Consider the following 20552-nt stretch of genomic DNA (forward strand, 5'->3'; position numbering starts at 1 on the left):
TGTTTGCTCTGCGCTGAGCTGTGCACGCATTCTGTGCCAGGCATCTCCTGGGCCCAGCTCTTAGTCCCCTCCCTCACCCTGAGGGTGTGCCCATACTGGCGATGGTGGTGGTTCTCTGTTTCAGAAATGAGTAACTGCGTCCCAGCAAGGTCAGGGAGCTTCCCTGAGGCTGTGTCGCAGAGAGGGGCTACAGCAGGATGGAGTCCCGGTGCTGCCCACTTTCAAATCAGGACCCAGACTGCCCGGGAGCTTTAGGAGCTTTTAGGAGAGAAAAATGCATGGACCTTATCGTATGGAATCGAATGGGGTCTCTTGGCTATTTGGAAGTACTTTTTGCTTATTTTCCTTTAAAAAAAACAATCGGTTTCAGTGTAGTTGATTTAAGTGCTGTTAATTTCTGCTGTACAGCAAAGTGATTCGGTTATATTATATACATTCTTTTCATATGCTTTTCCATTTATGATTTATCACCAAATATTGAATATAGTTCCCTGTGCTGTATAGTAGGACCTTGCTGTTTACCCATCCTGCATATAATAGTTTACATCTGCTAATTTCAAATTCCCAATTCCTTCTTCCCCCTACACCCCTTCCCCTGGACAGCCAGAGTTCTATGTTTCATAGGTATTGTTTATTCGTGTCTTTTTTTTGGATTCCACATGTAAGTGATATCATACGGCATTGGTCTTTTTCTGACTTGCTTCACTTAAGTGTGATAATCTCTAGGTCTATCCACGTTGCTGTGAATGATATTATTTTATTCTTTTTTATGGCTGAGTGACAAGGATGAAATGTCACGCATCCATTCATCTGTCAGGGGGCATTCGGGTTGTCTCTGTGTCTTGGCTAATAGTGCTGCTTTGAACATGAGGGGGAGTCTATGTGTCTTTTTGAACTACCGTTTTATCCAGATATATGCCCAGGAATAAAATTGCTTGATCATACGGCAACTCAAGATTTAGTTCTTTGAGGAACTCCATCCTGTTTTCCATAGAGGCTGCACCAGCTTACATTCCCACCAGCAGTGTAGAGGGTTCCCTCTTAAGCATATGTTATTTGTAGACTTTTTAACGATGGCCCTTCTGACTGATGAGTGGTGTTACCTCATGGTAGTTTTGACTTTTTGCTTGTTTTCTGATGGTCAGCAGAGTGTTTATTGAACACCTATGAGGCAGTAAGCGTTGTGCAGAGTGCTGGGCCTCTGAACAATAGTAGCAAACAGCTTCAAGAAACATTCAGGACTGGGTACACCACAATGCAGTTTGGCAGCAATGCTTCTTCTAGACCTATGATCTCCTTTGGATGTTCCTGGTTCATTTGATAGCATGCGCTGAGGATGATACTGTGGAAGAGCAAGCTTAGGACAGACTGATCTGATGTTTACTCATGTACAGAGAAACTTCCGTGCAGTGTTGCGATAAGAGGCAGGTTGTAAGAGGGACCAAGACAAACCTCGCCTGTGTTGCCATCCAGTTATCTCAGGTTCAGCTCAGCAAATAGAGCTAACTGTTCTATGGTTAGAACATAGCTTCTTCCTGTTCGAAGCTCCCTCGTCTCTGTGTAAACAAGGGTACAGGTGTTTATAGCAAAATGGATGAGAGGTGTGGGATGTACACCGAGTGCCACGAGAGGACAGGATTTCCCAGATGGAAGATGGAGAAGGGCTATTTCAGCTGGGTCTTGAAGGATGAATAGAAGTTCTCCAGGCAGAGAGGAGATGGCATTCAGGGCTGAAAATATGGACACCTCTGGGCAGGTTCAGATTCAGAAAGTATTATGGACTGGTAGAACAAACAAGAGCGGGTGACCACCAAGGCAGCTGAAACAATCGCTGACTGGTACCAGGTCGCCAGGAGGACGTTTAGAGGGCAGCAGTGGGCAGCCAAGGAAGATGCTTGAGCTGGATGGGGTGTGGCTGTGAAAACGCAACACGTGCTGGGGTGGGAAGATGGGTGGAGGGGTGGGAAGAAACACTGAGATCAGGATGACCTGTTACAAGGGCTAGGCCCTCTGTTCTGGCGTGGCCCACCGCTTGGCATTTCCTGGATGTGGCTTCGTAGGTTGGGGCCTGGCTCAGCCTGGGAAACAGGAACCTGTGGCCTCGGCCAGTCATGACTCAGCGCCAACAGAAGGAAAAATAAGGGTGGCTTTGGGCCAGAGCAGGGCATTGGAGCTGTGGTGTGGGGCTCTGGTGCCAGGCTGGGGTCCAGAGAGCATTTAGGGGATCCAGGGGGGTGGGCACAGACGGGGGTCTGTGTCCTGGACCTCCCTGCTCTGCAGGAAAAGACAGCGCTGGCCAGGGGCTGAGACTCCAGCCGCTCACTGGGGTGGAGGGTGGGAGGCTCCTCCAAGCCAGGCCCTGTCTGCTCCTTGTTTCTCTATTTTGCTCACACCCATGCTCACGTGACACTCATCCACAGTGACCCTGAACAGCCGAATCTTGAAGGACAAAGCTTTTAAAGCCATTAGAATGGCCTGTGCCACCAGCTGATGAACCTCAAAATGAAAAAGGGAGGGAGGGCTCTGCCCAAGTGACAGCGTGAGCTGTTGATCCCCGCCTGCCAGGTTATGGGGCAGAGCAGGGTCCCGGCTTAATTGCTAGTAGGAAGCCCTGGGTTGCAAGGTCCACGAGCAACCTCAGGCCTCAGGGAACATTCCAGAACCTTTCCAGCCTGACCTCTTCCCCACTCCTCCATCTCGTGTCAAGGTCCAGGACCATCCTTTGTGTTTTGGCCTTTGCCCTCGGCATCTGTCCCTTTTTTCTGCCACTGATGCTTTTAAATGTCTCCTCCTCCCGTTCCACACCCTTTGGGTTAAAATGTTTGACCTCCCTCTGCCATTGCCTCTGATAGAATGTGTGTTATTACAAAAAGCAGCCCCAGGACATTTCTCAGGGACATGCAGAGGACGGATTCAGAGGCTGGCAGGATAGACTTTTTTGATGTCAGACCTCCAACCTAAATATGATGGGGCCTCTTGCAGGAAGGTAACTCCCCCTCTACCTTCAGCCTGAAAAAGCCTGACTGACCGTAGGCTATGGGAGGAGGTGGGCAGGGTGGGGCTCTCACCATCCTTAACTGCGCGATCAGGACGGCTGGCCAGTCAGTGTGCTCATCTGCTCTCCCAGCCACCAATACATACACATTGGCGAGAAAGGGGAAAAAGCCCCAGAGTCCCAATGTATGAGATCCACAGCGATCCTTGTTCAAATCAGTGATGGCCTCAGCCACCCCCAGGTCTTGAGGGACAAGAGCTGCTCCGGGGTCCTGTCAGCAGAGGGCTCTGGCGTCATTCCGGGTCTGCCCCTTCTGGATGGAGTCCAGTGCTGTGCCCAGGCTGGGATTACCTGCCCTTGCCTCCCGCCTCCCTGCTGCCAACTCCGCCCAAATCCCCTCAACCTCAGAGCCAGGACGGTCTTGCGGGAGACTCTGCTCACCTTTGCATCTTTGTTTTACAGTGATCAGGGCCAAAGCGGTCAGTAAGAAGGAGGTGGACTCTGGCAATGACATCTATGGCAACCCCATCAAGCGGATTCAGTATGAGATCAAGCAGATAAAGGTAACGGTGGCCGTCCTGGGGTTGCTGTGTCCAGCAGAGCCGTGGGAGGTTTGGGAGTGTGGCAGGGTGTCCCGCTGTCTCAGTGCGCCTCTAGGTCCCTAGAACTGGCTCAGCCATGCGTGGGGCGGACGGTGAGGAGCAGGGGCATCAAGCTGCAGGTGGATCTGATTCTCCTTAACTGTAAATGCCAGAGAACCTGTGTGCACATGGTGTGTTCCCATCGGCTCAGTTCTTCCAGAAATGTGTTTTCTTCACTCTGATGGCTATAAATCAGTGGCAGAGCTTCAGCGTTAAGTCACCAACTTCACAGCTTCTGTGGAACATTCCATGAGTGCTTCCCCGCCTCTTCCATGGTGGGTGGGTTCAAAGGCAGTGGGAACTTGGCCATCGTTTCTGGGAGCCCACAACTAACGGGGCAAATGACCTAATTCCCCCAAAGTGCGAGTGGGCTCCAGTCTTGCCTGGTTAAGCTTTACTTTCAAGAGGGGTGAGGATTTGGAGAGAGGCTGGCTCCTATGGAGAGGTGTGCTGGGACATTACCTAAGAGAGGGGAGTTAGGGAAGAAATGGACTTGGCAGCCCAGCCGGTGATGGAGAAGATGCTTTGCCAGGCCGGGTAGGACCAGAGGCATTGAGAGCTGTAGACCCAGGGGGAGGTGACTGGTATTTGTCAGTTTTTCAGAATGTGGGTTGTGTTCAAGGTCCTATGGCAAGGAGCCCATGTTTGGGAGGGAGGGAGGGAAGACACGGGGGAGGCTGGGAGGACAGGACCGGCGCTAATGGAAGGTTATTGTTGACAGTAAGTAACAGAAAAGACTGTGATACTGGAAAGATCAAAGGCAAAAGGAGAAATTGGTGGCAGAGGACAAGATGGTTAGATGGCATCACCCACTTAATGGACGTGATTTTGAGCAAACTTGGGGAGATAGTAAAGGACAGCGGAGCCTGGCTTGTTGTGGTCCATGGGGTCCCAAAGAGTCAGACATGACTTAGCAACTGAACAACAACAAAACTTGGTCTGTAAGAGGGAAGAAGATTGTAGGCTGTAGCTGGAGAGACAGCTTTGTGACCTGGTTAGTCATTGTGGCCGTCCATATTGTTATAAAAATAGAAAATACATGTTACCGAAAGGTCAGCGAAATGCTTAATCATTATGTCTGTGTCATTTAAAGGGGTGCCCTGGTCTCTCAGTGCCAGTGTCTCTATTTATGAAGCCGTTAAGACAGTATCTCTGCTTTAATGACCCACTGTGGTGTTAGGAAAAGAGAGGTGTTGACACCAAGGCAGCACTTTCAGCCCTTTGGTGACAGACGTCATTCATAACCTTTCTTGGCATGGGTTGGGGTATAGCTCTTGCAAAGCTGGTTCACTGTGACATTGGGATGACCCTGTGCCATTTGGGTTTGCTTCTTGAAGCTCTCCCCTCCGCCAAAACCAAACAATACCATTAACCTGGGTTTAACCACCCAGCAAGAGTCCTGATACGGTTCGTGTGGAACTGTGGAGCCTCAGTTGTGTGTGTCCCACGGTGCTGTGTGGCTGCCTGTGTTGTGTTGGTCCTGGACGTATGTGCCCTCCCCTTTCCATTACCCCCACCCCCACTCACCTGGCTGCGAGTGAGCTGCACCCCTAAAACCGGAGTGGAGGGCAGTTCTCAGCCCACGCTCACGTCCCTGCCTGTCACTGTCCCTGGTGGGGCAGCAGGAACCCCCTGGGTGGGGCTTTCTCACTTCCTGCTGGAACAATGCACCCCTTCTCCTGAGCACCAGGTCTGTTCCCAAGGGGCTCTAAGGAAATCGCAAGTTGAACTCCTCTTGCCCAGAGAGTTACATCCTAATTAAGAGGTGCCTGTCTGCTCTGGCATCAGGTAGCCAGTACTCGATCAGAATTCCTGGAAAGAGACAAAAGTGGCTGCCCTCAGTGGTGGGTCAGAATCACCTGGAGGTATCCAAGCCCCTCCCCGGAGATTCTGTGATGACCTCACACGTGGTTGGGAAGGCAGGTGTGTCTGAGGCGGGTCCTTCTGGATAACCAGGTCATCCCCAGCCTGGTGACAACTGCCACCCTAGGCAGTGAATCACAGCAACCCCGAAGAACCCTGTGCATTAGGAATTGTCATCTTCCAGCCTGTCTGACTGGTGTGTCCCCATCCCCTTTCCGTGCTGGCAGTACCCCGGGTGCAGGTCGGGGCATGTGTTCAGGGAGGCATCTGGATTCCTGGCTGTGCCGCTCACGTTCACTTATGTTCCTCATCCTCCTTTTTCCAGATGTTCAAGGGACCTGACCAGGACATAGAGTTTATCTACACAGCCCCCTCCTCTGCCGTGTGTGGGGTCTCGCTGGACATTGGAGGAAAGAAGGAGTATCTCATTGCAGGTGTGTACGAGGATATGGGTGTGGGCTGCTCTTCGAGGGCGTCCAGGGGAGCGGAGGTGGGGCGGCCGGAGGTGAACCAGAGCCTTGACGACACATATGATACACACGGTGCTACTCAGAGGTCTCAAGGATTCCCTGCTTTTTCCCATCAGAGGACTGATGAATTTTCAACCGTCCTCCACATTCCCCTTGTTCGAATAGTGGAACTAATGCGACTTAAGAGAAAGAATAGAGTAAACCAGTATTCATAGGAAATCTGAGGTCAGGTGGACACAGAGATGAGAGGCTGGAAGTGCTCAAGGCTGGGCAAGAGGCGGATGGCAGAGTTGAAACCTTGTCATTTTTTTAAGTAGTTTTTTATTTATCTGGCTGTGCCAGGTCTTAGTCGCAACCATGCAGGATCTTTAATCTTCGTTGCAGCACATGAGATCTTTAGTTGAGGCAGAGGGACTCCTCACTCCGGCATGTGGGAGCTAGTTCCCTGACCAGGGATCGAACCCAGGCCCCCCCTGCATTGGGAGCTTGGAGCCTTAGTCACTGAACTGCTGGAGAAGTCCCAGAACCTTGTTTTAAATCTCTTAATATTATTGTGTGTGCTACTTGTCCGTTCCTTTGTTCATCGTATCCCTCTTTCATTTATTGTGATAAAATGTGCATAGCATAAAGTTTACCATTTTAGCCAATTTTCTGTGCCTAGTTCAGCAGCACGAAGCACATCCACATTGTTGCACGAACGTCGCCACCATGCGTCTTCAGAACTCTTTCATTTTCCCAAACAAACCCTGTGCACACTAAACTCCCCTTCCCACAGCCCCCTGCAAAGTCCTGCTTTCTGTCCCTGTGAAATCTGACTCCTCTAGGGACATCATAAAAGCGGAATCTAGCCCCATGTGTCCTTTTGTGATGAGCTTATTTCACTGAGCGCAGTGTCCTCAAGGGTCAGCCATGTTGCAGCAATGTCAGAATTTCCTCCTTTTTTCAGGCTGAATAATATTCCATTGAATGGATAGACCACAATTTTATCATTGCATTTCTTTTTAAAGTCTTTGTTCTTTTAGTCTTACATAAAATGACTTCTCTTTTTTTTCTTATTATTATTACTAGACTTTATTTCTTAGAACAGTTAAGGATTTATAGAAAACTTGAGCAGGTTCATACAGTATAGCCAGCTCTTTCAGGTCTTCCTACAGCTTTCTCTGTTATTAACATCTTAACATTAGTATGGTACATTTATTACTATGCATGGACCAGAATTGATACAGAAATCCCTTTACTTCATTCCATTGCCTCCTCTGCCTGCCCCGCTAGCTTGCACCCCCAGGGTCCAGAACAGAGCTTCTCAAAATCAGTACTATATTTGAGATCAGATCATTTTTTGCTGGCAGGCTTGTCCTATGCATGGAGAGTATTTAGCTGCATCTGTGACTTCTTGGAGTAGGAAACCTACTCCAGTATTCTTGCCTAGAAAATCCCCCGGACAGAGGAACCTGGCGGTCTTATGGTCCATGGGGTCGCAGAGTCAGATGATGAGCACACATGCACACGTGGCTTCTACCCGCTGATTGCGGCAACATCCTCCCCCCAAGTCGTGGGGTCTTCCACATCCCCAAATGTGCCCTGTGGGGGGAGCAGAATCACTCCGAGTTGAGACCCACGGGTCTAACCAAACCTCCATTGATGCCAGAAATGCCCTATGTCCGAGCTGTTCGTGTGTTCCTGAACACGTGAGGGCTGTGGCTGGTGCAACTGAAGAGCTGGGGCTTTAATTTTATTTATTGCAATTGATGTAAGTGTGAAGGTGGGGCCTTCCCTGGTGCTTCAGTGGCTAAAACTCTGCGCTCCCAATGCAGGGCGGCCTGGGTTCGATCCCTGGTCAGGAGCTGGATCCCACATGCTACAACTAAACATTGAAGATCCTGCGTGCTGTAACTAAGACCCAGCCCAGCCAAATAGCTAAACTAAATAAAAATAAATATTTAAAGAGATTATATTTAAGGAGCTTTTTTTCCCTTCTTTTAAAGGGTCTTCTGAACTTCTTAAATGTCTTATTCTGAGCATCTGTTATTTAAAATGTATTAATTCAAGGGTCAGGGTGTATTTATTATTGAATGTATAATTCAAGGGTCAGAGTGCAACCATCACCATGGTCTAAAAGAAACCTTGTACCATTTAGCTAACACCTTTCTAACTCCCATTCTCCCTCCCATTCCCAGCTCTCAGCTACCACTAATCTCTGGATTTCTTTACTCTGGACTTTCTTATAAATGGACTCATGTAATATATGGTCCTTTGTGTCTGGCTTCTCCCAGCATAATGTTTTGGTGGGTTTTTTTTTTAAAGTTTTTAATGTTTTACTGTAACATGTATCAGAACTTCACTCCTTTTTATGGCCAAATAATAGTCCATTGGATGGCTTTACTACATTTTGTCTATCCACTCAGCATTTCATTGGGGCTGTTTCTACCTTTTATTTACTGAGTAATGCTGCTCTGAGCACACGTGTTCTAGTTTTTGCCTGGATATGTTTTCATTTCCCTTGGGTAGATACCTAGGAGTAGAATGACAGGACCTATTTGAGGAACTTCTAAACTGTTTTCCAAAACGGCTGCACCATTTCACACTTGCAGTATCTTACTGTTTTTACAATAGGAGAGATAATATTAAACAGAAGGGAACAGGGACAAAAATCACAATGCAGAGAGCCGACGATCTGACTCTGAGATCACAGTAGCCCAACCTCCTCCGTGGTGTAGAGACCTCATTGCCCTAACAAATCAACAGCTTCTAGTTTTCTGTGTCCTTTTTTTTTTTTTGTCCTTTTAAAGGCTATTGTTTAGTTGCTAAGTCATGCCTGACTGTTTTGCAACCCCATGGACGGTAGCCCGCCAGGCTCCTCTGTCCATGGGATTTCCCAGGCAAGAATACTGGAGTGGGCTGCCATTTTCTTCTCCAGGAGATCTTCCTGACTCAGGGATTGAATCTGTGTCTCCTGCATTGGCATGTGAATTCTTTACTGCTGAGCCACCAGGCTATCAGTTCAGTCACTCACTCGTGTCTGACTCTTTGCGACCTTATGGATTGTAGCACACCAGCCTTCCCTGTCCATCACCAACTCCCGGAGCTTACACAAATTCATGTCCATTGAGTCGGTGATGCCATCTAACCATCTCATTCTCTGTTGTCCCCTTCTCCTCCTGCCTTCAGTCTTTCCCAGCATCAGGGTCTTTTCAGATGAGTCAGTTCTTCACATCAGGTGGCCAAAGTATTGGAGTTTCAGCTTCAGCATCAGTCCTTCCAATGAATATTCAATAATCAGTCCTTCCAATGAATATTCAATAATCAATCCTAAAGGGCTGATTTCCTTTAGGACTGCCTGGTTGGATCTCCTTGCAGTCAAAGGGACTCTCAAGAGTCTTCTCTAACACCTCAATTCAAAAGCATCAGTTCTTCGACGCTCAGCTTTCTTTGTAGTCCAACTCTCACATCCTTACATGATTACTGGAAACACCATAGCTTTGACTAGACGGACCTTTGTCAGCAAAGTAGTGTCTCTGCTTTCTAATATGCTGTCTAGGTTGGTCATAGGTTTTCTTCCAAGGAGCAAATGTCTTTTAATTTCATGGCTGCAGTCACCATCTGCAGTGATTTTGGCTGTAACACCCTTTAAAATGAGAGCCTCAGCCATCCCTCTGGGTCTCCATACTGCCCTCTAGGGGCTATATGACCAAACTGCAGAGCTGCAGAAGCCCTTATGCAGAAGGGAGAGCCCGCATCCTGTTGCTGGTGGCTCCTGGTGGGAAGGTAACTTTGGTCTGGGCCAGTGTCTACCTCCAGACATGCACAGATGAATCTGTCTTAAAGGATTCTACATCAGGCCCCACCAGCTTCCTGTTAATAGAAATAGGAGTGCCCTTTTCCTGGCACTGATGTTCTTCAAATGCTTTTCATGTGGGTTCCATCACTAACCCCATCACGAACCTCATTTTATAGGTGAGGAGTAGAGGATGGAGCCATGTGCTCAGGCCCCATGGTGTGCACCTGAACCCACTGTCACTTTCAGACCGATGATTAAACTTTGATTTATGTCATGCTGGTAGCTTGAAATTGGCCAATGTAGCAGTATTGACACCACAGAATTCAAACGCTACACACTTAATCCCAGGAGAGCTACTGGTTAGACGATTCTCAACACATCCCTGCTGGGGTCACACTGCCAGGAAGTGGTGCCATGGTGCTGCCAGAAATTAGACCCTGGTTAGCCTAACCTTGGGCTTCCCTGGTGGCTCAGCTCGTAAAGAACCCGCCTGCCATGTGGGAGACCTGAGTTCGATCCCTGAGTTGGGAAGATTCCCCTGGAGAAGGGAAAGGCTACCCGCTCCAGTATTTTGGCCTGGAGAAGTCCATGGGGTTGCAAAGAGTCAGACGCGACTGAGCGACTTTCACTTTCAGCGTAACCCTTGGTGGCTCAGTGGTACAGAATCTGTCTTCCAATGCAGTGTTAGATTCCTGGGTCAGGAAGATCCCCTGGAGAAGGGCATGGCAACCCACTCCAGTATTCTTGCCTAGGAAATTCCGCGGACAGAGGAGGCTGTTGGGCTACAGTCCATGGGGCTGCAAAAGAGTCTGATACAGCTGAGCAACCACACAACAGCAGCCCGACTCCTGGGTCTATTACACTCGGCTTCCGCCATTACTGGTTGCCCTGACGCCTAACCCAGCGGTCCTCCGCCTCCACCTCTCCTTGGAATTCCACAGGGAGTTTGCAAAATTCCTGATGCCCAGGCAGCTCCCCAGACCAATTCAAGCACCATCTGTGGGGGTGGCTCCCATCCCCAGAGCATTGGTAAAGCTCCCCAGGGGAGTCCAGTGCACAGCCAGGGCTGAGAACCTACCGTGCTCTGGGTCAAAGGCAGACCTTTTGTTCTAGAGGTGCCAAAGAGCCAGTCTTCACACACTCAGGAGGGCTGAGCCATAGCAGCCGAGGTCAGTCACCCCCTTGCACAGCGGCCTCTGGGCGTGATTTTCATCTTCTGGGGCCCTTCCTGGGCAGTCAGGCCTGCCTTTTGCTCAGAGATCCTGAGGAGAGTGGCACTGCTCTTTTATTCCACGAGATGGGTGGTCCAGACCGCAGGGCCCTTTGGCTGGATCCCAGGGCAGGACGGGGAGAGGGCTTATGTCCAACAGTTAGGAGCCCTGGCGAGGTCTCTCTGGAGCGTGGGGCTTGGGTCCCATCCTGCCCTGCTTATCCCAGGAGTGCGAGGAAACCACAGGGCTGCTAAGAAGGTGGATCCAGGACAGGCGTGGAGGGTGGTGCGATGATGGTTTTGCTGGTAGTTGCTTTTCTTTCTCTTGGGAGATGTGATAGGAACATCCGTTGTGCTCAGACCCTTTTCTGAAAGGGAGAGGCTTCATGTCCAAAGGGAACATGGTGAGTCAAACGCAGAAAGCCCCATAATTTCAGTCACTCTCTGATAACATTTCTTTTCACTCACGTGTCAGCTCAGCTGTTTCATGTCTGCCATCAAAGGCTATTTAACATGTAATATGTACGTGACCTGTGAAACTGATCCCACACCCCAGCCCCTTCAGCTGTCCCCAGGCTGAATGAGAAAACAATTGCACGAGCAACGGCCTCATACATTTCAGAAACTTCAGAAAGCATCCAAATTGTAGCTTCACTTCTAAGGAAAACTAGAAATGTCTGAAGATGCACTCAGTTGATAACTGTGTGCCTGTCACCTTAGTGCCAGCATGCTCAGTCGTGTCCTACTGTTTGCGACCCCGTGGGCTGCAGTCCGCCAGGCTTCTCTGCCTATGGAATTTTCCAGGCAAGAATACTGGAGCGGGCTGCCATTCCTTTCTCCAAGGGATCTCCCGACCCAGGGATCAAATCTGCAACTCGTGTGTCTCCTGCGTTAGCAAGGGGATCCTTTACCCCTGTGCCACCTGAGAAGCTATCGTCTTAAGCTGCCATACATTTCACATTGGAAGCAAGCAACGTGGGGCGCATTTTAGTTTCCTGACTGGCCGTGGAGCGTAAGATTAATAAAAGGCCCTTCCACTGGCTGCTGACTCACCCCATTACAGAGGAACCTCTCTAAGCCGGCTTCGTTCCCTGGCTCGGTGAGACGGCTCTGGATTCAATCTGGTGTTTACTTTCTGAAGCACAGAATCTAGATCTTGTTTTCCTGGAGTCACAACGGGCTAACCAAGAATCACGGGGCACAGAAAATCACTCAGCCAGCGCTGGCTGCGGCCCCACGAGTGACCACACAGCCTGGGGCAGCCCACCTCCTCCTGGGCTGATGACTCAGCTTCACATGTCGAGTTGGCACCGCGAGACGCTTGTGTTCAGGGACGGTTATAGATTCGGCCCTGTCATTTTCTTCTCCAGTCCTCATCTCCAGAAAGAAAAGTAAACATACAGCCCTCAGTTACAAATTTTAATTAATTCCTGTTTTTCTGTGTCCAAGAAAGGCTTTGCTTTTTTCCAAGGCAGACAGATGCTCACGTACCAAATCAAGTCTTAATTATCTCTACTGAAAGGCATCTCTTCTTAACATTCTGAGATGCTACACCATTTACACATGACATTTAAAGCTCATGGGAACTGGGAACTGGGGCCATTGAAAATACACAATTTTAGACTTCCCTGGTGGTCCGGTGGTCAAGCATCTGCCTGGCAATGCAGAGGACATGAGTTCTATCCCTGGTCCGGGAAGATCCCATATGCTGCAGAGCAGCTAAGCCCGTGTGCCGCAACTACTAAGCCTTCGTGCTGCAACTTTTGAAGCCCGTGCTCTGCAACAGAAGAAAGTACTGCAGTGAGAAGCCCATGCACTCTCTGCAGCTAGAGAGTAGTCCCTGCTCGCTGCAACTAGAGAAAACCCACACGCAACAACAAAGATCCAGCACAACCCAAAGTAAGGAAATAAAAATTTTTTAAAAAGAAAAAATTTGCATTTCATCTCCATGCCCTGCCTTTGCCCACTCTCTGTGGAAGCTTGAATTGGTGGTGAAAAGGTTTAAAAAGGAAGACAGCAAAAAAAAAAAAAAAGATATTGGAACACATTGTTAGAACAAATAACCATGTCATCATCAGTAAACTTTTACTGAGCCATTATCATGTGCAAGGAACTATGGATAAAAAAAGGATTAAGACACAACCATTACCCTTTGTGCTTGTGACTTGATTAGAGAACACGATATGCAAGAGAGGCAAAGAACAATGTGATGTGGGAGGCTGATGCCAGTCACATGACGCAGGGGAAGTTGCTACGTAAGTTTGGAGGGAGCGACTGGAATGAGTACTCATCCTGCCTCTATTGAATGACCAGGCCGGGCAAGGTCAATGCCAGAAGAAACCACGATGTAGGAAAGAGTTATTTGCCATTGTCCATTTAGCCCCCTGTCTATTCTGTACTCTTTAGAAAATGGCTCTGTGTGTGTTTTGGGTTGTCAAGTTGCGTTCAACTCTTTGCAACCCCACAGACGCCAGGCCTCCCTGTCCCTCACCATCTCCTGGAGTGTGCCCAAGTTCGTGTTTGTTGAATTGGTGATGCCATGCAACCATCTCATCCTCTGTCGCCTTCCTCTCCTTCTGCCTTCAGTTTTTCCCAACATCAGGGTCTTTTCCAGTGAGTCAGCTGTTCGCATCAGGTGGCCAAAGTATTGGAGCATCAGCTTCAGCATCAGGTCTAGAAAAAATTACGGCTGTTTTTGAAGCTTAAGGTCACCCAGATACATCTTTTTTTTCAGTTATTAGGATCAGAATGAATGCAGTCAAGAAGTCCTCCTGCTTCTTGACCCTTTTCTTTACCTGAAATGTCAGACGAGTCCAAGAGAAAAATAGAAGGCTTGAAGGTTAGAGGTGTGGTTAAGACAGAAAGAAGAGCAGGAGAATTCACACCTGGGGAGTGCTGCCAGCCACCTGCCCAGCACAAAGGCTGTCTGTCATTGGTGCTGCTTGCGGCCTCAGGCAAGCTGGTGTCTTTCCCCTGATGACCGGTTTCTGTTTCACTTCCTCCTGACGGGATGCAGTGGTAAGCTAGCTGCATCAGCACTTCCCTGAGCTGTATTTCTGTTAGCGATTGTTGGTGGCCAGGACTGTGCCTGAGATCATTAAGCTGGACGGGCTGTAGCTTTGTCAAGCCAAGATGCCCAGGGTGCAGCCCGGGGCTCCTGTCTGCCTCTCAGGGAGTCGCGTGTCACTCTCTGCCAGGCTCCGGTGTCATCACTGGGCATCTGTGTCTCTTGACAAGGTGCCATTGTAACAGGAAGGACAAGATTTTAGACAACCTTCCCGGCCCTCATTAGGTCCTGTCATTCACCAGAATACACTGGTCTGTCTTTTTCTTCTGCTCTGCTAACGCCCAGCCTGTCACCAGTGAGAACTCTTCACAAAGGGAGGAAGGGGGCTGAGTTAGGAGTCTAAGGTGCGAACAGTGTCTTACCAAGCGTCTCATCATGCCCAATACAGGGAATTTAGGGCAGATTGCTGATTTTATAAAATTCTGCTCTTATTGTTCATAATGGGATACCCCAGAATTACAAGTTCAACATCAAATGGAGGAAAGGCTTGTGAATAAATATTTGGTGGGAAAAAAACAAAAACAGGAAACAATATAATCTATATTCCACAGTGACATTTTTCACTTGAATACATCTGCGTAAAAGAACATTGGAAGGAATGCATCAGAATGTTAGCTCTAGGTAATGAAAAGAGAGACGTTTTAAAAAGTTACTTTCTTAAGTTTTCTACAGTGAGTTTGCATTCTTATACTCAGAATAAATATTCCATGGTGTATGAGTCTGCTCAGGCTACTATAACAAAAACCACAGACTGGAGGCCTTAAGCAGTAGAAATGTATTTTCTCATGATTTTGGAGACTGGAAGTTCAAGATTCAGATGTTGACAGAGTTGGTTTCTTCTGAGACCACTCTCCATGGTTTGTAGATGGCCAGTTTCTCCCTGTGTCCCCAAGTGGTCATCCCTGTGTGTCTGTCTGTGTCCTAATCTCTTCCTCTTACAAGGGCACCTACTGGATTCAGACTCACCCTAATGACCTCATTTTAATCAATTCTTTAAAGACCTTCTCTCTCAATAGAGTCACACATCCTAAGGTGCTAGGGGTCAGGGCTTTAACCTCAGAGTTTTGGAGGGGACACAAAATAGTCTATGCCTCAGGGTACTGTCAGAACTAACCCTCCCCATGCCTGAGCCTCATCCAGATGCAGGAAAAAGAGAAGAACCCGTAATTTCGTTCTGAGCTTGGTGACCCCTGTCTCCTCAGGGAAGGCCGAGGGGAATGGCAATATGCATATCACCCTCTGTGACTTCATCGTGCCCTGGGACACCCTGAGCGCCACCCAGAAGAAGAGCCTGAACCACAGGTACCAGATGGGCTGTGAGTGCAAGGTAAGTCGCCACCACCTCCTCCAGGCAGACTGCCGGGGTTTGATCCCAGACTTGGCCAGGGCCTCTCAATCCACAGGGTCCTGACTTAGGACAGGGCTCTGGGGAGGTGTGGTCTGCCCACAAGTGAGGGTGTCCGGCCAGGGACTTTTGGGAGGTAAGGGGAATCCGACCACGTGGGCTGTAGCTTCTAGGAAGGGAGCCTTCTAGCAGGAGGAGTTTTGTGGGCAGAACATGGGCCTTAGCAGTGTCTTTCTACAAACGTACAAGTGCAGAGACTTGGCGTGCCTTGTGAAAGAACATCCCAGATGTTATGGTTTTGCCAGTGTACCAGCCATTTCCACGCATGGGTCCATGTAAATATGGGGTCTGTGTGATGAAAACCCCTGAAGTCCCTGCCTTTCTTCTTGAAAGCACCCCAGAGGTGGTGCCAAGCGCAGTTACAGCAGTGCTAATGCTTAGATGCAGCCACAGAAGGTGAGATCTCTGTGGCCCCCAGGGTTCCATTTTGTTGTCTCCTAACATCCCTCGGTCCCCGCCGCCTCTCCCCCAACCCCAGCACAGGGTGTGAGTCTGGGCCCAGTGTGGCCCAGAGATTGGCCTGTGCCGGTTCACACTGCTTGTGTGGCCTTCCTGCCCATCCTGGTAGATCCTCGATAGCCCACCCCTTAGCTCGTTCACAGGGTGAATTCTGACTCACAACTACTTGTAAGTCTAGCAAACTCCCCTGGGCCTAAGGTGAAGTTAAAAAAAAACAACAAGTTCTGCCTTTTTCTTTGAGCAGCCTGAAGGTTTGCACCCTCCTGTGAACTCAGGTTCTTTTGCCAAGATGCTGTTAATCCTTGCTGATCCCTCGAAGCATCCGTGTGCTTAGGAGCAAGATGCTGTTCTTTTTACTTGAGTTGAACCTGTCTGATAGCCAAAACTCTTTATTATTTTTTGTTTTATTCATATATTCTGAGACGTCCACTTCCGTATTATTGGCCGTGCCATGGGGCATGTGAATCTTAGTTCCCTGACCAGGGATTGAACCCATGCCCTCTGCCGTGGATGTGCAGAGTCTTAACTGCGGGCCCACGTGGGAAGTCTCTCAAGTCCCTTTATTGTTGTTACTGTTATACTCTCTGGAAGGTGGGACTAAGCTGAAGCTGGTTTGTTGTGCTCAGAGAAGGTAAACCAGATGGCCCAAAGTAGAGGGCGTGCTTGGTGGTTGGGGGGTACAGAAAGGTTTCTGTCCTCTCTTGGACAGGCTGCCTGCTGCCATTTGGAGAGTTTGGAGCTCAGGAAAGCCTACTGGTGGAGCAGCTCCATCCCTCCTTCCCTGCTGCACTTACCTGGTCATCCATTCTGCACATTACCCCTGAACACCTTCACCAGGTGAAGGCCAGGTTCTGGAGATGCCCCCTGAATGGCCTCGGTCCCCAGCTGAATCCATCTCGTGTCCCTCTTCCTAGATCACGCGCTGTCCCATGATCCCATGCTACATCTCCTCCCCGGACGAGTGCCTCTGGATGGACTGGGTCACGGAGAAGAACATCAACGGACATCAGGCCAAGTTCTTCGCCTGCATCAAGAGAAGCGACGGCTCCTGCGCCTGGTACCGCGGGGCAGCACCCCCCAAGCAGGAGTTTCTGGACATCGAGGACCCGTAAGCAGGCTGCCAGCACTCCTGGGGCCAATTGACAGTGTCCAAGAGTTCAGACTGGTCCAGCTCCGACATCCCTTCCTGGAAACAGCATGAATAAAAACAGTCATCCAAGTGGCTTTAAGTTAGTGTGATTCTCCTCTCCGCCCCCATCTTCCTTTTAAACACACAGCTGTGGGTCTGGAGGCAGAGATGGGTCCCACACCCCATCCGCCAGCCTGGGCACCGTGCGTCTCAGTCTCCCGTCCCTGGGTGCAGGCAGGGGCCGGACGCTCAGGTGTCCCTCCTGGGCCCAGCCCTGGCACTGTCACAAATGCTGAGCAGACAGCAGTTGGGGTCCCCAAGCCTGGTCAGGGCAGAGCCTGGAAATGTACATTTTGCAGGAACTTTCGAGGGTCGTTGCCAGACTGTGTAGCAGGCCTACCAGGTCCCTTTCATCTTGAGAGGGGCATGTCTCTCAGTTCCTGCAGTTTCCACACCTCTGGCCCTGGGGTGGTGGTCCCTGTGCACCCCCTGTCTCCCCCACGCCCACCATGGACTCCAAGCGTCTGACTTCCGGGAGCAGCCCTGGACCAGTGGCTGGCTCTTGAAGGTTCCCCAGTTAATCATATTAATCTGCAGGATTCCAGCAGGAGCCTCCCTCCCTGGCCTCGTAGAGACGTGAGGGCCGCAGGCATCAGCTCCAGCCAAGTCCTTTCGGTCCCATCCCCGGCCCGCAGGACCCGCCCCAGCTCTTGAGGGAGTCTATGACGTCATGCCCTGGCGCAGATGTTTGGCAGGGAGGCCTGGCTGCCCCTAGAGTTCGTTCCTGAGCTGCTAAGGCCCCTCTTGCACCCTCCTCTTTCTGTCCTCGGGCACCCAGGTGGAGGGACATGAATTGGCTTTGCAAGGGGTTCTGTGTGGCTGGTGGCATGAACTCCCCCTGCTGTCTGGCACATCTTGAAGACGTCAAAAGCTGGGTCCTGCCCTGTCCCCCAACACACCTCAGAGCCCCTCAAGCAGGTGCCAGAGTTTTAACAGTGTGAGCTCCCTGGAAGACTGACTTGTCAGTGTGCCCCGGGAGTGCAGGGGTTCCCCAGAGTGAAGTCAGCGAAGCGCAGAATGAAGTCCTCCCTTGGGAAGGATGAATTTTGGTGGGGAGGTGGTGTCAGCAAAGCGCTCATGGCTTTTCTGGGCCTCCAGAACACTGTGGCCGGCTTTAAGAGACATCTCATTCTGCTAAAGATGAATTCTTAGAGAATAGGTGAACCCAAATTTACCGGTGTACCCGCCCTCCTCTGCTTATATTTCTTGTATTACAAAGATCTCCAAGTAAGAAACTTTATAGGGAGCTAAGGAGCCTAGCTGTTCCCTAAAGGTAGTTTCCTTATGCCAGTAAATCGGGGGTTAACGGAGGCAGAAATTTCTCAGTAACAGTAAAGATAATCTCCTTTTTCTCCCCACGTGTGTTGTAAAGGTCAACTGCCCTGAGTTTATCACGCACGCTATGCAAACACACACAATGAAACTGGAGGCTGTTGGCCCAGGAGCAGTCATTCTGCAGAGTTCTTCCAAAGTCATCTTCTAAGCCTTCTCTATTCCGTGGTGACCCCAAAGCACCTCTAAGACTCCTGACCCTCCCCCCGCCGTGGCGTGCAGCCCGCATGCCCACCCAGGGGCCTGGTCAGCACAGATTTTGATGACCCCCTTTCTAGGGCAGACTAGGGGACTCTCCAGGAATTAGGCCCGCTCCAAGGGCATCTTCATGTTGTGCAGTGATAGAAAGTTTGTAAGATGTCATAATGGACCAGTCCATGTGATTTCAGTATATATAAGAACACCAGACCCTCCAGTCGATATAACACCCCACCCCCGTCTGCTTCCTGTATGGTGTTATCATATGTAACATTTACTCCTGTTTCTGCTGATTTTTTTTTTTAATGTTTTGGTTTGTTTCTGACATCAGTTGTTATCATTCTTGTGCTGTGTTTTCTATTACCCTCGATAGGGGTTATTCCCAAAGGTTTCTGCATCGTGGGAGCTTTGGATCCAGAGTGGAAATGGCATGGTAGCTAGCCTGTGACGGTGATTCCTTCAGACCTTTCCTTCCGTTCTTTGAGTATCATTGCTTTTCTGTCCCCTATTTCTTGTTCTCTGGTTCCAATTATTACAAAGCAAAGAGTCTTTGTGTAGCTTGGTTCTAAAAGATGGCCTTTATATTCAACCCCCACACTTTGGTCTTGTAGCCATGCTGAGCAGGAAAAAAAAAGTCAAGATGAAGAACACAGTGGTGGCCGAGAAGCCACGCAAATAGCCTCACAGTCAATAATTGCCATATATATATAGTTTAAGAAGGCTCTGCATTTGGCATTAATTTATATGTTATGTTCTAAGCACTGCTCTTTCCTCCCTCTATTCTTGTCTTCTGCAAGCGACTCAAAATATTTAAAATAAAGTTTACATTGTAGTTATTTCCAAATCTTTGCTTGATAAGTATTAAGAAATATCGGACCTGCCGCCGTAATTTAAAGCTTTGTTGATCTTGTTCGTTTTTGTTTGGATTTTTTTTTTTTCGTTTGTTTGTTTTTTCAATTTTGGGGCAATGTGATTTTGCTGGAATATGAAGTCTTGAGACCTTCCTGTGCTGGGAACACGTGAGAGTTGTTGAAAGTCGACAAGCAGACAGCGCATGTCTCCGATGCTTTGTTTCATTCTCAAGTGACCGCTCGGTCCATGGACAATAAACAGTATTATCAGTGAGAACGCTAGCTGTCTCCATGCGGTCATTTCCGACGTTCCGAACGGGAGGGTGGGGGTTGGTCTGTTGTCTAACTCACGTCTGACTCTTTTGGGACCCCATGGACTGTAGCCCACCAGGCTCCTCTGTCCATGGGATTCTCCAGGCCAGAATACTGGAGTAGGTAGCCATTCCTTTCTCCAGGGGCATCTTCCCGACCCAGGGATGGAACCCGCGTCTCCTGCATTGGCAGGCAGATTCTTTACCACTGAGCCACCAGGGAAGCCTGTGGGTTGGTTTATCTCCTGAGAAACAGGCCTGGGGGCTTGGAGGTCTACATGGGATGTGGCAGACCACAGTGAATGTGGTTTCTTAAACTGGCCAAGAGGCAGGACAGGGTCCCTTCATTTGGTACATACATGTCCCTTTCTTTTGTGGAACATATCTTAGACACACACGCCACACACATAGACAGACCTGCGTCCACCTTGCCTCTCCCACCATCAACCCACTGCTTTCTTTCTCTGTACCTACTTGCCCAACCACCCTGCCCAAGGTTATCAGGAGGTTTCTAAATGTCAGTTTTGTCTGTTTTCAGTATGTATCTCTAAAAAAACACAAACTATTTTTAAAACCTTTCCAAAATACTTAAAATCACACCAAGAGAACATAATTATAATTCATGAATGTCGTGGGCTAGTCGGTGTTCAGACACCTCTGATGGCCTCATAAATGCTTTTTTACAGTTTGTTGCTTTGAATCAGGATCCAAATAAGATCCATACGTGCAGTCGCTCCCTCAAGTCCCATGTTTACAGGTCCCCTCCTTGCCCTCTCCCTCCTT

General features: G+C 49.3%; 1 protein-coding gene across 1 annotated transcript in view; it reads left to right on the forward strand.

The window, feature by feature from the left end:
* TIMP2 (TIMP metallopeptidase inhibitor 2) overlaps window positions 1–19644 on the forward strand; it is a 54063-nt gene extending 34419 nt beyond the window's left edge. Inside the window, exons 2-5 of the mRNA XM_068976252.1 lie at window positions 3458–3558; window positions 5825–5933; window positions 15227–15351; window positions 16803–19644. Of these exons, the coding sequence (XP_068832353.1) occupies window positions 3458–3558; window positions 5825–5933; window positions 15227–15351; window positions 16803–17000 (533 nt within the window). The 3' untranslated portion in view covers window positions 17001–19644. The remainder of the gene's footprint in view (window positions 1–3457; window positions 3559–5824; window positions 5934–15226; window positions 15352–16802) is intronic.
* The last annotated feature ends 908 nt before the right edge of the window (window positions 19645–20552 follow it).

Source organism: Capricornis sumatraensis, chromosome 8, assembly GCF_032405125.1.
Source record: "Capricornis sumatraensis isolate serow.1 chromosome 8, serow.2, whole genome shotgun sequence".
Classification (NCBI taxonomy): Eukaryota; Metazoa; Chordata; class Mammalia; order Artiodactyla; family Bovidae; genus Capricornis; species Capricornis sumatraensis.